Source organism: Mauremys mutica, chromosome 5 (genome assembly GCF_020497125.1).
Source record: "Mauremys mutica isolate MM-2020 ecotype Southern chromosome 5, ASM2049712v1, whole genome shotgun sequence".
NCBI classification, from domain to species: Eukaryota; Metazoa; Chordata; order Testudines; family Geoemydidae; genus Mauremys; species Mauremys mutica.
Genome location: NC_059076.1, coordinates 10,841,276 through 10,862,048, shown reverse-complemented (window position 1 = coordinate 10,862,048; position 20,773 = coordinate 10,841,276). Strand labels below are relative to the sequence as shown.

The 20,773-nt window shown below is 43.9% G+C and overlaps 1 protein-coding gene across 4 annotated transcripts in view; it reads left to right on the top strand.

Moving 5' to 3' along the window:
• Positions 1-20,773, top strand: part of EPHA5 (EPH receptor A5) — a 340,760-nt gene that overhangs the window by 292,333 nt on the left and 27,654 nt on the right. For all 4 annotated transcript variants that reach the window (XM_045018677.1, XM_045018676.1, XM_045018675.1 and 1 more), the window contains 5 exons: positions 2,573-2,698; positions 4,300-4,485; positions 11,676-11,737; positions 13,887-14,096; positions 15,775-15,924. In XM_045018677.1, the coding sequence (XP_044874612.1) occupies positions 2,573-2,698; positions 4,300-4,485; positions 11,676-11,737; positions 13,887-14,096; positions 15,775-15,924 (734 nt within the window). The remainder of the gene's footprint in view (positions 1-2,572; positions 2,699-4,299; positions 4,486-11,675; positions 11,738-13,886; positions 14,097-15,774; positions 15,925-20,773) is intronic.

Sequence of the window (20,773 nt, the reverse complement as noted above, 5' to 3'; positions counted from 1 at the left end):
GGTATCCAGTAGAAAAAGAGATCAGTTGATTCTGTTATGCAATAAGGTCCCAATTCTGCAAAGACTTAAGAACTTGGTTAACTTTATGCATAAAATAGTCCCATTGACTTCAGTGGGAGTACTCATGTGTAAAGTTAAGCATATGCATAAGTCTTTGCAGGATTGAGGCCCAAATGAGTGATTTAAGTATAACTTACCTTTTTAGTCTGTAATATCTCAACAATTTTATTGCATTCCTCAGTCCTCTACTACATGATGCACATAATTTTTAATCTTGCTTGGTTAATCCATTGCAGCCAGACACTTTTGTAGTTTGGATGAATGAGCACAAGCTTTGGAACCTGAAGATTTTTCTCTTTGCTAACAATGTGGACTTAGTCCACCTCAGCTCTCTTCCTCAGTTTCCTCAGCTGTATAATACTTCTCCTTCCACACTAGGGTGTTGTGAGAATTAGTTAGTTAACAATTGTAGGTAGACTTGAACATGTGAAGTACTACTATAGCCTTCTATAAATCTAGGGTCGGATTTTACAAAACTTTTGTCAAGTGCTGTGGGATTTATAGTTGACAAGTGCTTCTGTATAAGAGCTGGGTGTTACTTATCCAAAGCATTTTTACCTTGTCTGCATTAGAGTATATTCTAATCTCTATCACTGCTATTTAATGCAGGCACCAGGAAGCCAATCAATTCAAGGACTGCATTGTGAACCTCTTACTCAAACTGATGAGTAGTTACTCTGCCAGTAGCTTTAATGCTTCTCAAGCAAACTTACAATAATAGTAACAATAATCCTTGTGAAAGTACCTTCCCCCTCCTGAGTCCCATGGAAAAAGACAATTATTATTATTATTATTATTACATAGGAGTGCAACCATGAAGATGTGTTGTACTGCAAACATGTGATCTGGGCAGTTTTTAATTCATGATAACGCTATTTGAACTAATGTAGTTGATTAGGTGATAGGTATAATTCAGGGGTCGGCAACCTTTCAGAAGTGCTGTGCCAAATCTTCATTTATTCACTCTAATTTAAGGTTTCACGTGCCAATAATACATTTTAATGTTTTTAGAAGATCTCTTTCTACAAGTCTATAATATAGAACTAAACTATTGTTATATGTAAAATAAATACGGTTTTTAAAATGTTTAAGAAGCTTAATTTAAAATTAAATTAAAATGCAGAGCGCCCTGGTCCGGTGGTAGTGCGAGTGCCACTGAAAATCAGCTCGCATGCCGCCTTCGGCACGCGTGCCATAGGTTGCCTACCCCTGGTATAATTCATTGCAGCGCCACAGCCTGACAGTGATGGTTTCTTTGGGCCAGATTTTCAAACGGACTCAGCACACAGCAACTCCTGTTGTTCTCAATTAGAGAGGAGATTTTCAAAGATTAGGAGCACAAATCACTTGGAAAAAATCTCCCCCCATGTGTCTAAATGGGAACTGAGCTCTTTCGAAAATCTGGTCCTTCGTATTTCTTCCCTGTTGGTCTTTCGCATTCAGTTCATCTTTCCCCTGGCTGGGTTGTCCACCTAGGCTGTCTTCTCTCTATGGTCCTTATTCCGTAACATTGAGCACCTCACAGACTTTAATCATAACATACCTGTGAGGTGGGGCAGGATTATCAAGTTTTACAGATGGGGATCTGAGAATAAGATCCAGTTTTGTGAAGGTAATTAAGCATTGATGTGCTCAGCGTTGCAGCACCTAATGGATTTAGGAACCCACATCTCATGTTTCAAAAGTGATTTAAGCACTTAGGAGTCTAAATTCCGTAGACTGTCAACGGGATGGTGGCTCCTGAAGGTCTAAACCCCTTTTGAAAATAGAGTTAGGCTCCTAAATTGGTAGATTTTGCCACACTGAGTGCAGCAGTGCCTAAATACCTTCAAAAATCTGTTGTATGCAGTGTTGCTGTAGCTGTGTTGGTCCCAGGATATTAGAGAGGCAAGGAGGGTGAGGTCATATCTTTTATTGGACCAACTTCTGTTGGTGAGAGAGACCAGCTTTTGAGCTCACACAGAGCTCTCCTCCAGGTGTGGGAGAAGACCCGAAGAGCTCTGTAAAACCTTGAAAGCTCATCTCTCTCACCAACAGAAGTTGGTCCAATAAAAGATATGACCTCACCCTCCTTGTTTCTTTAAAAATCTGGACCTACATAACTGGCCCAAGCCACACAAGGGTCTGTGGCGGTGCAGAGGAATGAACCCAGATCTACTAACCCAGGCTAACACTCTAACCACTGTCTCCAGCCAGCAATTATATAGCCTATAAGTCTGCATATGATTTTAGCTGAACACCACCCCAGTGGTTTTGAATGTAGTAAGGAAAGTTATGTGTGTACCGTATTCTTCTTGAATAATACAATGTAACATTTTTCCAGCAGTGTGTACCTGCCTTGCATTTCAAGATTCAAAGTATTAAAAAAGTGTCCAGCTATTAATTTTTGCATGAAAATTGGTTTTCCTCGACAGTGTTCTCCAGTGTGCGTAAAGTCGGCACAAGAGATAAACTTAGTATTATCCTCACCCATCACTACATGTGCCATTTAAATTTTAATTTATGTTTACAGTTAAATTGCCTGGAGTAAGGACTTATATTGACCCACATACCTATGAAGACCCCAATCAAGCCGTCCATGAATTTGCCAAGGAAATCGAAGCTTCATGCATAACAATTGAAAGAGTTATCGGAGCCGGTATGGAGCTATCTTTAATCACTATCTTCTAACTGCCATTAACATCCTGGAGGAACTTATCACATTGCTGTTCAAAATCACAGAACAGGCCGGTCAAATATTTGTATTGTGTATGCCCATTGTGAGTGCTTACCTTAGTGTACAGTACTTGCGAGACCACTATTGGAATACCATGTCCAGTTTTGAGGTCCACACTTTAAAAAGGTTGTTGAAAAATGGGAACGGGTTCAGAGAAGAACTTTGAGAATGAATTGTGGTGCAGAAAACACACTTTCCAATGTTGTTTGCTGCATTGCTGTAGGCATATTGATCCCAGGATATGAGAGAGAGAAGATAGGTGAGGTGTTTGGGTTTTTTTCTATCATTTTTTATGTGAGTTCATCTGAAAGCATAGTGATTGAAAAGACAAAGACGCCCTATCACCCGTGGGCAAACACTTTTCACAAAGCTCCATATCTTATATTTCAGTATTCATCTTCAAAGGAAACATGCACAATACCTCAAAAAGACAGGCTTGGGAACTTAATTTCATAACTCTGCTAGACACCAAAGCCCACGGACTTGACAGGGACACTGGTTTTATGTCTCATGACAACAATTTGTAACACACCAGACTGCCCGCTCCCCTTAACTGCCCACTTCAAACCTTTTCTGTATAACAATCTAACCCTCAAATGTCCACTTCCTTTCAGGTGAACACCTATAACATGTTACCCCTTATGCTTAACAATCTATTCCAAGTTCAATTTAGCTCAGACGCTCTGATTTCCTTCCCCAGACCTGAAGATCTCAGTGTAGCACTAAAGCTGTACTTTCCACCAACAGAAGTTGGTCCGTTAAAAGATATTATCTGACCTCAACTGCCTTGTCTCACACCTTACAATGAAGACTAAAGGAGCTCTGTCTATTTAACTTACCAGAGACAGGGTTCAGAGGTGACTTGATCATGGTCTCTAATTACCTACACAGGAAGATCATAGATCATAGAATCTTAGGACTGGAAGGGACTTTGAGAGGTCATCTAGTCCAGTCCCCTGCATTCCTGTCAGGACTAAGTATTATCTAGATCATCCCTGACGGGTGTTTGTCCAACCTGCTCTTAAAAATCTTCAATGATGGAGAGTCCACAACTGCCCTAGGCAATTTATTCCAGTGATGTCTGATACTGGAGGGTTCTTTAATCCAACAGACAAAGGCATAATCTGATCCGATGGCTGGAAGTTGAAGTTAGGAAAATTCAATTTGGAAACAAGGCAGCTTTTTAAGTGTGAGGATCATTAACCATTGGAACAACTTACCTAGGAATATGGTAGATTCTCCATCACTTGGAGTCTGTAAAACGAGGCTGGGTGTCTTTCTAAAAGATGTTTCATGTTCAGCCACAAGATTCTGGCCTCTATAACAATCTTGAGTGCATGGAATTCCATGGCTTGTGTTACACAGGCGGTCAGACTAGATCATTTTAGTTGTCCCTTCTTGTGTTACTATGTCATCCTTGTTTATCATTAACCATCATTTACTGTTGCTAATGTAATGAAATGTCCACAAACATGCAAGGTGCTTTTCAGACATACAATAATTATTTACTTTGTTCTCTTCAGGTGAATTTGGAGAAGTTTGTAGTGGGCGTCTGAAACTGCCTGGAAAACGCGAGTTTCCAGTGGCCATAAAAACCCTCAAAGTGGGCTATACTGAAAAGCAAAGACGAGATTTCCTGGGGGAAGCAAGCATCATGGGACAGTTTGACCATCCCAATATCATTCACTTGGAAGGTGTTGTCACAAAAAGTACGTACCCGCTGCTGTCTGCTCATTGATGAAGCAAATAGGTTGATCTTCGTTATAATCCCCGGGAGTCAGGAGAACTTGTTCAACTTTAAAGTGAAGGTTGCTAAACTTGTCATCTCTCACAAAAACAGCCAGGAAGGAACATTGTAGTTACTAAAACTGCAAACTAAAAAATGCACAATGTGCCCCCATTGTGTTAAGTCCTGTACACACACAATGAGAGGTACTTTCTATCCTGAAGAGTTTACAAGCTATTCAGACAAGACAAAGCATAAGGAGGTGAAGTGACTTGCCCAAGGTCATCCAGCCAGTTAGTGACCAGAGCTGGGAAAAGAACACAGGTCTTCTAAGTTGTAGTGTTTCTGTAAATTTGTCATGACTGGATTAGCTGGGTTACCCAGAACACTATGGGATGGTGCCATGCTGCACCTTTCCCTTCCTTCCTCCCACTCTGTTGTGATGCAGTTAAATAATGCAGCAAGTTCCCAGCCTGCAGTGCTGCGAGTAGACTTATGTTTGTTGCACTGAGTGGCCCCTTTACTGAGGATAAAAGATGCCAGTAGGAACTCTGGTAGCAGGGCAGTGGGGCAGAAGCACATCTGAACAGGGTAGGACTATGAATGACCTTAACTAATGGCATGTCTACATTATAATGAGAACCGTAGCACTGGAGCTGAGGCAGCATGAGCAGCATCACAGACTGGTCACTCAAATACATACCCAGGGTCCCAGGTGGTCTTGTACAACCTGTGCTACGACCCGGCTTCACTGCTATTGTTACTCAAGCTAGCGCCATCAAAGCTAGCTCAGGTGTGTCTACACATGCTGCAGTCACACCTCTGATTGCAATATAGATATACTGTAACACAAGCTCCCTCTAGAACTGCAAGCAGTGCCAGGAGTAATAGAAATCCCCCTTGCTGGGAGCGGGAGTGTGTGGGGTTCCTGGGGAAAGGTTAACTGTCAAATCATTGACTACATATCCTGGTACCAATGCCCCTGGAGTCTAACAGGTGGGTTAGCATAACCTTAAATAATTTCTTCAGACCAGTTTTGTTCCAGACTCTAGATTTTAAGATGGACTGAATGGATGAGACCTCTGAGCTTGTACAACCAGCCCATATGGGAGCTGTAGATACACACAAGGGTTGTGCTTTTTTGTCTTTTGCAAATATCAGAAAGATGTTAAGTTTTTATTGTCTTTTCACTCCAAAACAGCTTGAATGGTTTGTTTCAGACAAATTGTTTCTGGTCTGAAAATAAGCATGGAAATTTTCAAGTCCAAACGAAGTTTTGGAACAAAACTGAGATGATAGGGTTAAAGCTGTTGAGCCAGATCCCCCAGCTGGTGTAAACCAGCTTTATCTGGCGCTTTGCAGATTTACAATGGTGGGGGGCGGGGGGCAGAATCAGGCATCTGGTTTTAATCATTTGCAGGATTTTTTGGCTATTTCCAGCAAAAATTGAGCTTCATTAAAGGAAGCTATTTCTAGCCTTTTTTTGTTGCAAAGGGGCTTAACAATATTAGCCAATTTAGTTTTAACTCAGCATTGGAGGGAAAAAAAATCTTCAGCTGAGAAATGCCCACTTTAGTCTACCCACCTTAATGAGGGTTAACTCCAAAGGTTGGTTGGAACCATTTAAATATCAACTTTATTGGTATTGTGGCAAAATTCCTACGATAGCCCACAGTCACCAGAGATCGCTTCGCAAATGTTATGGTTCTTTTTATTTAAAGCAATGAGGTATTTTAATTGGGATTTGCAAAACAAAAGCCCATAAAAAGTTCTAGCCACTCACTTTGTCTTTGCTTATCTACATTATCTGCAGTATTTGAGAAGTGGTGTTTGTTTGCAGTCGACTCTTTTTATTGTGTTTGTACTAGATTTAATTTCCTAAAAGATTTAGGAAAAAAATAAAATAATGAAAAATATCCTATGGCTTTGGGGGTACACGCAGCCTGCACTTGCATGTGCAAATCACATAATTTGGTGTCTAACCTAATCCTCCGAATTTGCCCATTCCATTTCTGAGTTTTGCCTATGGAAAAATTTAGATAGGAAAAATAGCAGGCACCATTTTTTTTACTATTCTTTATATTAATATTTACAAAGTATATAACTAGTGCAACTTTAAAATATGTTTCTTAACAGCTAAAATCCAGTGAACAATTCTATCTGACTAACTATGGAATACATGGTTGTGATGCATAGCGTAGAGGTTTTACCAGTATGAGTCTGGGATGAGAAGCCTTGTGCCTTAGGTACCATGAGTTCAACACTACAGAACTCAGAGCAAGGGAACATCGAACACTCTCAGCGTTAACCTTACATAGCCTTTCTAGGCATAAAACCAACATGATGAGAATACCTAGCTCTTATGTAGCACTTTCGTCAGTACATCTCAAAGTACTTTACAAAGGAGGTCAGTATCATTATTACAAATGGGGAAACTGAGACAGAGAGCCATTAAAGTGGCTAGCCCAAAGTCACTGACCAATTTGGGAACAGAACCACAGTCTCAGGCCAATGCACGATCTGCCATGTCATATGATTGCTATGACCCTTCTATGGTTCTTGGTGGAAAACGCCTATGTCCAGCCCTACAGGGGTGTGTAATATTGGACTTTAATCATAGAATCATAGAAACACAGGGTTGGAAGGGACCTCAGGAGGTCATCTAGTCCAACCCCCTGCCTAAAGCAGGACCAATCCCCAACTAAATCAAGCTGTGACTTTTTTTTTGTCTAATCCAGGCCGAGTGACATTTTACCCTGTGCAAATGCGAGGGAGGCAGGAGGAATGGTTATGTGTTAGCCTGGGACTGGGGGGACCTGCGTTCCATTCTGTGTTCTATCAAGGCTTGTTGTGTGACCTTGCATAAGTCACATCGTTTCTCTGCACCTCACTTTCTCATCAGTAAAAAATTCTCTGAAGGGTTCAATTCCCTACTTTGCCACAGGCTTCTCACTTCATCTCTCGGAGCCACAAAGAGACAAGTCTGCTTCACAAAGCTGATCAGGGCCCGAGCTACATTCATGCCCCTTCTCACTGATCTACCAGTATATGCTTGACATTTGTGTAAATGACTAGGGTGATCAGATGTCCCGATTTTATAGGGACATAGGGACAGTCCCAATTTTGGGTTTTTTTTCTTATATAGGCTCCTATGACCCCCCACCCCCTGTCCTGGTTTTTCACATTTGCTGTCTGGTCACCCTAGTAAAAGACTTTCACACCCACTCCAAGTCCCCTTCCTACTGCCAGAAAGAAGCCAGAGTGCAAATAAGAATCAGGCCAGTTGGTCAGGAAAGCCGGCACTTGTTGAATCTCACTCTGTTTGTAATTTTGGTTTCATGCTGTCTAGGATGATACTAATTTATTCTACAGTTACTCTCCATTTGCAGCACACTGATAATGAAACATAAGTGCTAGGGAATCTTCTAATTGAGACTGAAGTTGGGACCCTGATTAGTACTCCTCAGGGTGGTGTCAGATTGAGCTGCTATCTTTGCTCTAACACTGCCTGGTAGTGTCAGAGATAAGGGACCCAACTTTGCAGTCCTTTGCGATCTGTCCTTAAACGGGGCACACCATAAAGGCAGTGATGTCTGCAGAGATTTGATGACTGAAGAGCCTGTCTTTTACCTTCAATTACTCATTTATGATGCACAGAGACATCTTGCTGTAATGCACGCACACACGCACAGCGGGGGCTTTGGGGAGTTTCACAGGCTCTTTTTATTTAAAAGACTGACTTTTTTCACATTAAAAACCAACAATCTTTCAAAGAATAGCAGAATGGAAATATACCAGGCCCTGAGCAATTTCTGGAAGAAAGAAACCTCAGCCCTGGTCCTGCAGGGTGCTGAGTACTTCCTCTATAGGATGTTGTGCTCTGCCAGCTCTTCCTTGAATGGGAGGAAAGACCACTCTACACTCTTCTGCTCTTCTGGGCAAAAAAAGCTGCCCCACTCCTCCAGAATAAGTAGGAGAGCAGAACAGAAATCCAGTTACGTTTTTACAGCAGATGCTGCTGCGTCACCAGTGGTACTGATTTAAAGGCGAACAGGATCAGATCTACACAGGGACTTAGGCATTGCAGAGCTTCCCCCATAACCCTTAGCCCAGTGGTTAGGGCACATACCTGGGATGTAGGGGACCCATTTCAATGCCCCACTCTGCCTGAGGAGGAGAAGGGATTTGCACAGATATCTCCCCTCTCTGAGGTGAGTGCTCTGACTATGGGATATTATGTTATGGGACTCCCTCAATCTCCCTTGATCAAGCCATCCCACTCTAATTAAATATGAATTGGGCCAGAGGACAATTGAGGATCGCTCTATAGACCAGTGATTAGAGCAGTCCCCGAGAGGTAATCATGCATCATTCTACTTCAGGGGTGGCAGACCTGCCAGGTCAGAGTTTCTCCCAGAAAACAGTCTTAGGGCTTTATTGCGAACTTTGACTCGGGGAAGCCGAACGGGGCCAGTGAATAGGGAGGCCACAGAGCTCAGTTCCAAGTTCAATCACAGACTTGCTACGTGATGTTGGGCAAGTCACTTCACCTAACGATCTTGCAAACGGAGATTACAATACACACCCTCCTTCCCGAAGCACCTAAGACTGACAGAGGACAAACGCCAAATGTCATTATAATGGCAATAGCGATACCAATGTTGTGGGAGTGGCAGTGGCAAGGGGTTGATGGCTCAAGCACAAAAGAGCTGAGTTCTGTTCCTAGTTTTGCCACTGATCATCCGGTGACCACACTTCTGTTTCCTCTCCTGTCCTTATTTGTTTAGATTGTTAGATCTTTTGTGGTAGAGACTATGTTTGCACTGGGTCCTGATCTCATGTAGAGCCCTGAGCTGCCACAGTAATATGAATAATAATACAGCTGCCAAATCTTTAACTCATACGAGGGGGTAACTCCAATGCTCATTAAGAAATTAAAAAAATGCAAACCCACAATGCTCCAGGGTCGTATCTGCACGGCACTCAGCGTTTTGATTGATGAATACACAATTATGTTTATTTACATAGATTATTAAACCATAAATTAGTCAAACAATTAACATGACAGGAATGTACAAAGGTTAAGATCAACTTAAACAGCAAAATAGGAAATTATTTTAAGAGCAGTTACCTTTATAATCATGTTATGACATGCAGCAGCTTTAGCTGATCATTTCAATGCGAGTCATTGTAATGCAGTTTAGAAATAATTGCTGGTTTCTCTTTTGTCTGTGCTTCATGCTAGTTAATGGAAATTGATTTAAATAAAAAATAATGTACATGTTCTTTATAAGATTTCATTGACTGTATAAGGCCTGGAGCAAGCCACACTAATTAGTGCTATGTCGTTGTAGCAAGCTAGTGAGAAATGAGATATAAAAACTGAGCAAAAACTATATATAATTACCATTAAAATGACTCGGGCATGAAAATTAATCAAATGGAGTTGGAAAAACATTCTTATCCCTAACAACTGTTGGAGGCCACAGTCTTCTTTGAACTTTTGTTTGGATCATCTTTTTTCTTCCTCCCTGAATTAGGCCATATTTTCAGTACACGTATCTGGAGAAAAACCTTCCTCTTTCGGTTACCATATTTAGTAGAGAGTATACTTAACATCCACAGCCAAAGTTTGGCTCTAATTGCAACTCCAGAAGGGTTCCTGTGTGTAATTGGGTGCACTTCTTTTTAAACATAGAAACTGGTGTACTGAGTCAGCTTGTCCATCCTATAGTCCAGTGTTTCCCAAACTTGGGATGCCGCTTGTGTAGGGAAAGCCCCTGTCAGGCCAGGCAGGTTTGTCTACCTGCCACGTCCGCAGGTCCAGCTGATCGCGGCTCCCACTGGCCGCGGTTCACTGTTCCAGGCCAATGGGAGCTGCGGGAAGTGGCACGAGCCGAGGGACATACTGGCCTCTGCTTCCAGCAGCCCCCATTGGCCGGGAGCAGCGAACCGCAGCCAGTGGGAGCCACAAGTGGCCGAACCTGTGGATGTGGCAGGTAAACAAAACGTCCCGGCCCGCCAGGGGCTTTCCCTACACAAGCGGCATCCCAAGTTTGGGAAACACTGCTCTAGTCTAACGCATCATGGTCCATCTACTTCAGTATTTTATCTTTAACAGTGGGCAGCACCTGGCACTTCAGAAGAAGGTGCAAAAAACAAACAAGCAAACAAAAAACCCTCAGTAGGCAGTTATGATGGTCTTTCTCCAGTAGTTAGAGATTGGTTTAAACCCTAAAGCGTAGGGTATTCACTTCCAAAGGATTTTTTTAAATGTAGTTGCTATTTTAACTTTGGATATTGTTGTTATCCATAGAAGTGTCTAATCCTTCTTTGAATCCCACCAAGTTCCTGGCATCAAAATCATGTGGCAATGAGTTCCATAGGCTTCATGATGAAGCACAAATCATTGGGCCAAATTTATCCCCCCAGCATCACTGGAATGACACCTGGAATGAATATCGCCCATTTGTACGAGAGGTCACATCATTTAGACCTCATGTAGTACTTTTTTGCATCCGTGTGTGTGATGACATTCCTTCGCACAGCCCTGGGTTGGTGCTTGGAGAGGGTTTGGGGGTTGTGATTGGAAGTTCTACTTCCTCCCTTTTGTGCCAGTTTTGGTAGGTCTTTGCAGAGGTTCTTCATTACCTCATACAGTTCAACATCCGCAAGAGTGGCCACTCTGCTTCCTTCTCCTCCTCCATCGATTTAGCTCCCCACAATGGTTGGGAAGTTTCATCTGGTGCAATGGAACCTGGGTTCCTTTGGGCAGAGCACGTTTCACAGGCTTTCAGCTCACTCAAGGAGAAAAGACGAAGCTGAGTTGGTGGTTAAGGCCCTGGGCTGGTCTCATCATCTGGTTCAATTTCTGGCCCTTCTCCTGAATCCCTGTGTGACGTTATCACCCAACCTGGCTGTGACTCAGTTCCCCATCTCTAATATGAGGATAACAATATTTCCTTTATCCCACCCATTGCAAGTCTTGTCTAATTAGACTGGAAGCTCTTTGGGGCAGGGACTGTCTCTCACTGTGGATCTGTACATGTTTGTGACTGACAGATGGGTTCAACATGGCTGTGTGTGCACATTAAGAATCAGAGTGGACAAACTCGGCGGGGGTTTCTTTTAGATGAATTGCAGCTAATAAACTTGCGATCTTCCTTTTTTCAGGTAAGCCAGTAATGATAGTGACAGAGTACATGGAGAATGGCTCTCTCGATACATTTTTAAAGGTAAGATTCAAAATGCTCAGATGGTTTTTCTTGGAGGACAATGGGGTGTCCTGTAAAGGTCATTCCCCCTGGGAAATACTGTGAAGTGCTGGTGGAGTTACAGCTCCCCAAGTCCTCGCTCCATCTACCACAATACAAATAAATAAAATAACAATAAAATGCAAAGCGTCCTTTTTCTTTCTGTGAGGAGCGCTGCATCGAAAAGCACCGGTTTTCATGCCGCCCTTTACACAACTGCCTTTTGGCACCAACCCTCCAAATGACCCTGTGGAGTAAAGATTTACATGTGTTTGATGACACTTTGTCAGTAGTGAGGATTAGATGATGTGGGCAAGACACACGGGGGCGGGAAGGGGGTTTGCATGTGACCTGTGTTGTTTACAACCTTGACTCGGAGGGATAGTCATCTGTGGGGTTTTTACATATGTTACCCTTCTGCCAGGCGGAGCCAGCAGCAACCAGGGCCGGTTCAATATCGATGGGTTCCTTTTCAACCATACAACACAGAACCGGCTCGAGCCCCCACCCAGTAACCTGGGAAAATTACACACCACCCTGGGCGCCTCTGAGAACCAATACTCCCCCACTCACAAGAACAGAGTCCGAGTGTAGAAAATAAACTTTTAATGAAAGGAGAGAAGTTACTCGAGATTAATTAGGGAAAATGACACAAGCAGGATTCATAACCATAAAACTGTGAGCAGGACACCCACCCCTTCCGCCTCATGTTCTTGCATTATACAACCAAAAGTCCCTTTACTATGCCCCACTAACAGTGGCTTTCCTTGGTCAGTGAGGACCCAGGGTTCAGAGGTGCATCTGTGTGAGCTCACCTCCTACCCAGGGAAGAAGGCACTTTCCTTCCTCCCCCATCTGAGCACTTGCTCTGGCTGGCCGCCCTGCCAGCCTCTCACTCTGCAGGCCACCCTGCAAGCTGCTTGTTCTGCTGGCCGCCTCGTGAGCCACCTGCTCACCGCTCTCACAGGCCGCTCCTGCCGGCCGCCCGTCAGCCAGTCAACTTCTGTGACCTCTGCAGATTAGTCTCTTAGGGCACGGCTTCACTACCAACGTTAAAATGCTGGTCGTGGCAGCGCTTTAACGTGGCTTGCGTAGTCGTGGCACCAGTGCTGGGAGAGAGCTATCTCAGCACTATAAAAAAACCCACCTCCACGAGGGGTGCGGGGACCCAGCGCTGGGGCACTGTCTACACTGGCACTCTACAGAGCTGAAACTTGCAGCACTCAGGGGGTGTTGTTTCACCCCCTGAGCGAGAAAGTTGCAATGCTGTAAAGTGCCAGTGTAGACAAGCCCCTAGTGATTTTTTGCTCTTAGCAGGCTGGGCAGACACACAGTTCCACCTCAACTGATTTCAGCTCTGATTGAGCATTTAAAGTAACAAAGAGGCTCATTTCAGCTCTGATTGAGCATTTAAAGTAACAAAGAGGCTCCCAATGAAGCCTGTTTAGCCTTTTCTTTGAACACTGGGGAGAAACAGGTTAAATCAGACTGGGGACCCTTGAGGAGAGTCCTCACCCCTCTTACTTTCACAGAGGTCTGGCATTTGAGCCCCTGGCTTACTGGGGTCCTTTCAACTGAGGGTGACCCCCTCATTTGGGACAGGCTAAGCACAGTTCTCCTCCCCTTTATTCATACCATAATGACAGCACCATTGATAACAGCATTTCATTACCCCTGCATTCACTACTAAAGTGAATTGTAACCCAACACCAGCCAAAGTTGATTACTTTGAGCAACACTGTTCTATCTGCTGGATATTTAAGCAGAGTAGGTGTGTTCATGTAAATACAGTTTGCTCCTGAAGTCTCTCCCCTTCCTAGCTAGCTGCCAGGGGAGAATTCATTCTGACCCTGCTTACATAGATATGTGTGTACACTATATGTGTTACATTAGGAAATTCTCTAATCATGAGTTAAGAACTCTGTTGTCTCAGATTAGTCTTTAGAGATCACTATTCCAAACAATGACACCTTCAGGAGCCTCTGGGCCGGAGCATCATGGTCATTAATTATGAATTCCCCTATTTGCCTTTGCATGAGACTTGCCCCTGACTTGTTATTTGTGCATGTATGTAACTTAGGGTGTGAAGAACACTGCACACTGTGATTGAAATCCCCCCTTATCTTTGCAGAAGAATGATGGGCAGTTCACTGTCATTCAGCTGGTTGGGATGCTGAGAGGCATTGCGTCAGGCATGAAGTACCTATCAGACATGGGTTACGTACATAGAGACCTTGCTGCCAGAAACATCCTCATCAACAGCAATTTAGTGTGCAAAGTGTCTGACTTCGGACTCTCCAGAGTCCTAGAAGATGACCCTGAAGCAGCGTACACAACAAGGGTAGGTTCTGGGGATACTGGACCATTGAACTAAAGGAAATGAGGGAGACGGCCAAGTGACATTTTCAAAAGTGCTCACGCTTGCAGTTGGAGCCAGATTTTGAAAAGGGCTCAGTGTCCATCAGTTGTCATTTCGCTTAGGTGCCTACATTGGCCATGTGACTAACAGGCTAAGAGTGCTGCCCATCCCATGTGACTAACAGGCTAGGGCGTCCATAAACTCTGATACAGGGAGACCTATTCATCATGTCTATCAAATATATTAATATATACCGCCAGTATTGAAAATGTACTGGAAACATTGTGACAATGAGCCCTTTGGTAATAGTGACAGTTGGATGGAATCCTCTTATCATAGCTTCAGCTCATATTCACCAACATATACATGTAATTTTTGTTACACATATGATTAAAGTATCATATTGTATGTAACATAAATTTACCATCTGTGCTCAGAACCCTCCAGTAACTCAGAGCCACCACCTTATCTGGAGATTTCACCCTGGAAAAATGTTGGCAACTGGAGTCTACCTGTCCACTGGAGGATCAGAACCTAGTTAGGCATATAAGGGTTTCTTGGAGCCAGATCTTCATCTGGGATAAACAGTTATGATATGCTGAGTGGCATTAGCTAAGAATCTGGTCCCCACTGGCTTAAGGTTTGAACTAATAATGCTTCACTGAAGAAAAATTGTGAGAATAAGGTTTTCTAAAAATATACCCGAAATTTTACTGTTTTTGCAGAGGTAAAAATTGTTTGAAGAGGTTCCCTGAATATCCCCTAGCCTTGCATGTAGCTCATTTCTAGGAGCAAGGGCTTTCAAAAGGGGGCCTATTTTGATATAATTCAAGGAAAACAATTCTTTAAATCCTGACTAATATCCTCTTTTTAATCCTGAAAATCTTAGGGATGATTTATATTATCATTAAAGTATTATTATAATTTGCATAAAATTAAACACCTAAAAATTAGAAAGCAGGGAGAAAACCCTAAATCTGAAATCCCTAGATGTATGCAGGGAGACGTTAGTTATGCAAGAAATATTACAAAAAATCAATAATAATCAAAGAGAGAAGGAATCATTGATGGTTTTGTCACTCATCTGGCCTCCCCATCTCTTACGTAGGCCTCTGTCTTGCAATCAAGTTTGCACTGGCTGACGTTGCATTCATGTGGAACCTTGTTGATTTCAGTGGCCCACCTACCTGGATTCGTCTGCAGGATTGGAGTCAAAGATCTGTAAAATAAAATCCAGCCCTCTGCCCTGTAATTTGCATGAAGTTCACATTACACCAGAGTCACCTAGAGCTTTTAAGATGTTTGTTCCATCCCCATTTGCTGTCAGAAACTCTTGAAAGTTCACTGTATCGATTGCTTGAGTGCTTGGCTTTTCCTCCTACCACCCAGCGCAACATAACGGAGATGTGGCTGCTAAACGTGTTCCAGCATTCAAATGGAATTTAAACAACAACCCTTCAGGTCAGCCAATTAGTAGTCAGCTCCAAATGCTTATGGGCTGAGATAATATGGAGAAGGGCCTCATGCTGTCAAGCAGATTTACTTTACAATTCTACATCTCTTTCCAGCATCATTCAGGAATAGGAAAAAAAACCTCCCTCGATGCTCTAAGAAATGTTGCTTTTCTCTCCCCCTCCCCCTTCTGTTTTTTTCACACAAGGGAGGGAAGATCCCGATCAGATGGACAGCCCCAGAAGCCATCGCCTTCCGCAAATTCACCTCGGCCAGTGACGTCTGGAGCTACGGGATAGTGATGTGGGAAGTAGTGTCTTATGGAGAGAGACCCTACTGGGAGATGACCAATCAAGATGTAAGTACTTGCCAAAGCCACTGTATGACACGTCTCTGGCTATCAGAGACAGAACTGGCGCAGTGCTTTCAGTCTGAAAGTGACAGCTGCTTTTAAAAAGCCCAGTGAAATGATTTTGCTTTCCCCCTGAAATTTCTTTTATTGAATGCCCTTTTATGCCGCAGCTCAAAACAAGCTTTGCATAAAGAGAAGTAAGTCTGCACGGAGTAAAGACTGTCTCCCTTGGCAGACTGCTGTAGTGCAACTGATGCGGTTATTATCAGAGTCCATCAGTATTATGTTTAAAAATGAAGGTCTGCCAAAGGATGCATATTGATAAATGACATAATTTCAGCTACATTTACAAACTCATCCAGTCAACTATAGCAAAAGCCCTTTGGGTTCCATTTTTATTTCATTTAAAATTTACTGGGAATGTATCAGTGTTTATTATAAAAATTAAAAAATGAGTAAAAATCAGTACGAAAAATTAACTTCACGGTTTTCTGGGTAAATATTGAGGTTAATATTGGGGGACAGGAGGAGAGGAAAAAAGCAACAAATAGATAAAAGTGAGAGTATTTAAAATAAAAGCAGTGTAAGCTGTGGTTTATTTCATGAACTGTACATGAATAGTATATATACATGTGTATTGTGGCAAAGTTCCTCCTCTCCTCTAGTAGGTCCTGCGCTTATTGGCGGATTTCCTCCCCTCAGTAGTCTTCCCCTTGGATGAAACCCACAGTCTGGATCACCTCCTGTCTGATTAGGAGTAGCGAGGCTTGGGGGGAACCCAGGCCCGCCCTCTACTCCGGGTTCCAGCCCAGGGCCCTGTGAATTGCAGCAGTCTCTATAGTGCTACTTGTAACCGCTGCTTGACCACTACAGCTCCCTGGGCTACTTCCCCATAGCCTCCTTAAAACACCTTTCTTATCCTCACCATAGGATCCTCCTGGTGTCTGATACTGCTTGATTGTATGGTGTTTCCTCAATCCTCCAGTAGTACACCCTCTCAGTTCTTAGTTCCTTGTGTCTCTGGCTCCCAGCTCCTCATACGCCCTTCCTTCCTCTGGCTCCTCCTCCTTGACTGGAGTGAGCTCCCCTTTTTATACCAGGTGCCCTGATTAGCCTGCCCTGATTGGCTGCAGGTGCTCCAATCAATGTAGTTCTCTCTGGTGCCTTCTAGAAAGTTCTTAATTGGCCCCAGGTGCCTTAATTACCCTGGAGCAACTGCCATTTTGGTTCCCATGGTACTAGGGATTTGCTTAGCCTGGGGCTAACATACCTGTTCCTGAGTACTTTCCTGTAGCCATCCAGCCTTGCTCCATCACAGTTTGCATATGTATTTTCTACTACCTTGCCTTACTTTAGCAGCCAGCTCACATTTACACTTAGACTAATTTATTAGTAACATAAACACATCTACTTAATGTCATGGATTGGATTTTCTTAACATAATCCATATTTCCATATACTTGAATGGTCCGAAATTTGGGTGAAAAAATCAGCAAAAACTAAAAACAAAGTTACCCAAGTATAGCTTAATTTTCGAGATCCGTCTGTATTAGTGAGAACTTGCTTCCTTGAGAGAAAGGGAGGTGATGTGGTATAATGGACAGGGCTCTTTACCTAGATCCTCTTCCTGCCTCTGCCATTGACCGTGAGCATGACACTTCATCACTCTTTCCCCTCCAACCCTTTGTCTTGTTTGCTTTGAAGAGTTTGAAGTCTAAGGACTGGGCTACACTAGCGGCGGTGGCAGGGGGGAGTTCGAACTAAGATACACAACTTCAGCTACACTATTCGCGTAGCTGAAATCAAAGTATCTTAGTTCGACTTACCTGGCTCCCCTCACGGCGACGAGTTGACTGCTGTAGCTCCCCCGTCGACTCCGCTTACTCCTCCTGCCGAGGTGGAGTACGGGCGTCGATTCGGGGATCGACTTATCACGTCTAGACAAGACGTGATAAATCTATCCCCGATACATTGAACACTACCCGCCGATCCGGCGGGTAATATAGACGTACCCTAAATAAGGATGGTCTCTCATCGTATGTAGACATTGCCTAGCGCAATAGGGCAGTACACTCTTTGCTAGGGCTATACGTGCCCACATGCTCAGGGTTTAGCTGATCTCCATATATGGGGTCGGGAAGGGGATCTCCAGGGCAGATTGGCAGAGCCCTGGGGGGGGTTTCGCCTTCCTCTGCAGCGTGGGGCACGGGTCACTTGCTGGAGGATTCTCTGCACCTTGAAGTCTTTAAACCACAAGCTGAGGACTTTAATAGCTCAGACGTAGGTCAGGGGTTTGATACAGGAGTGGGTGGATGTGATTCTGTGGCCTGTGTTGTGCGGGAGGTCAGACCAGATGATCATAATGGTCCTTTCTGACCTTAAAGTCTATGAGTCTACTTAGATTTGGAGCAGGCCCTGTCTTTGTGTTCTGTTTGTACAGCACCTAGCACAGAAGGGTCCTGGACCATGGCTGGGTTCTTAGGAACTAGGGTAACACAAATAAATAATAATAATGGAACAGATGCTTGGGCCTGTGAGGTGCTGAGCGTCTACCAAGAATGCTCAGTATCCTGCAAGGTTGTGTTTTAAATCAATGTACCATCAGATTGGCACGTTTGAGTCGCTGCAGAACGTATGCCAGTGGTAGCACCATAATTTTATCCCTGTGATGAGAGAGATGAGTAAAACTAAAGCAAACAAAACGTTTCAGTTAAATGCTGCAAACTCAAGTCCTGTCGTTTTTAGCGAGTTCAAAGAAAAGTCCGGGGATATCAATCCAAGGGACCAATCCAACTGCTGGTTAAGTCAAGGAAACTTGAATAAATGGGAGTTGCATCAGACCCAAGATGGTTACCTTGTTTCACTTTTACTGCAGTAGCTTGCCTGTATAATAGAGCTTTTTTTTATTCTAAAGTAACTCAAACCACTCTGCAGACTTGGGGCAAGAGTCAGCAGGGCCGGCTCCAGACACCAGCTTAGCAAGCAGGTGCTTGGGGCAGCCACTCAGGAGCGGGGCGGCATGTTCAGCTATTCAGCGGCAATTCAGCGGAGGGTCCCTCACTCCCGCTCGGAGCGAAGGACCTCCTGCTGAATTGCCACAGATCGCGATTGCCGCTTTTTTTTTTTTTTTAATAGCTGCTTGGGGTGGCAAAACCCCTGGAGCCAGCCCTGAGAAACCACCCATGTGCAGAGAGCCTGCCTGTCACGTCAGTCCCACCGTGAGCAGGTGTGTGTATCTCTCTGGCAGCTGGAAGCATGTGTGCTGCAGTGTCACTAAGAACAGCAGGCTTTCACAAGCTGGTCAAAACACAAGGTGCTACCAGGGACTAAGAAGTCTTAAGCAAAATTTGTCCTTTCACCCCATTGCTGCTGGGGTTCAAGCCAGCCCCTCCACCCCTGGAGTGAAGAGTTTTCCCTCCCCGCCTTCGGGTGGCACAGCTTCTCTTGCCCTGGTTGCCTTCACACTCAGCAGCCCACAGACAACAGCAGCAGCTGCTCCCCTCAGCACACAGAGGGCTGTATGTAGCCTGCTGCTCCCAGGAGCCCTTGCTTGCTCCCTGCCGGATGCCTTAACTCAGTCAGGTTCTCTCCCTCAGGACTACAAAGCACCCTGAATGCCTGGCCTTACAACAGTAATTCAGACCAGGTTATATCCTTAAGGGGCCTGTATACCCTGGATTTTGATTGTGCACTGGCTCCGTTGAGACATCTGACTGGGAGTGAGCAAGGGCTTCTGGGAGAAGCATGAAGATCTCTGTGCTCTGTGGGGAGCAGCTGCACGGGAATGAATTCAGTGCGCAGGTCAGACAGTGGGTGAGGTCCTCAGGTAATGCAAATCAGCAATGCTTTATTGACTTCCCTGGTGCTATGCTGATATAACACCCAGGAGTTGATCCAGTCCACAGTGAATGGAGGGGGCGGGATAGTATTCAGCGAAGATTAAAAAACAATGTAATAAAATATAGCATGGTGCAATTAATCAATGTGATGGATAGATAGAATATCAATTTAATTTTCATCGGGGAAATAAATGATTTTATATCGCAAAGTGACAGCAGCAATTTTGCTGTGTGCTGCTGTCCTCTTCGGCCTTAGTAAGTTGTTTAAAAATAAGTTGGTGCATCCTGCCTCACTCTGTGCACACACTCCAGCCTGCACGTTGAACCAAGCAGGAAAAGCATGCGGTCAAGTGATTAATGACTGTAAGGTAATGCATAGACACTATGGGGCCTTTCATGACAATTGCATGCTTCATTTAAGCTTACGTTCTCAAAAGTGCTCAGAACCCACAAGTGGAGACAGATTTTCAGAAGGGCTCAGCTTCCATTTTGGTATGTAGCTAAAGGAGGGGACAAGCTTTCGAGACGGTTCAGCGCCCATCATTATCCTCGAAGGGAGCTGCTTTGGAAAAGTTGGCCCCGTTACTTCGGTGCCTAACCGAGAGCTGAGCTTTTGTGAAAATCTGGCCCTACATGACTCTCACTATAGGCATGATTGAGTAGTGACTGGTCACTAGAATACCAGACCATTTCTCATAATTCTGCTGCTGAGCTGCTTTCTTATTGTCTCATGAGTTAGATGTTTGGCTTTTTTCTGACATAAGATTTTCAGTCAATAGCAAATTCCCATTTCCTTGCATAGAGAGCGGAATGAATAGGATCCAAAGCTGGTTGCACTGTATTACTTTTAATGGGACTGTATTACTTTTAAGGCCAGCATTGTAAGAAATGCAGGGTACCATCCTACCTCCAAGCCAGGATAATCACTGTAGTGGAAAGAGAAGCCTGGGAAACCTAATTCATAGAGTTCCCTTTGAATTCTGCCCTGGTCTGAACCCCATAGCCCAGGAAGAAGC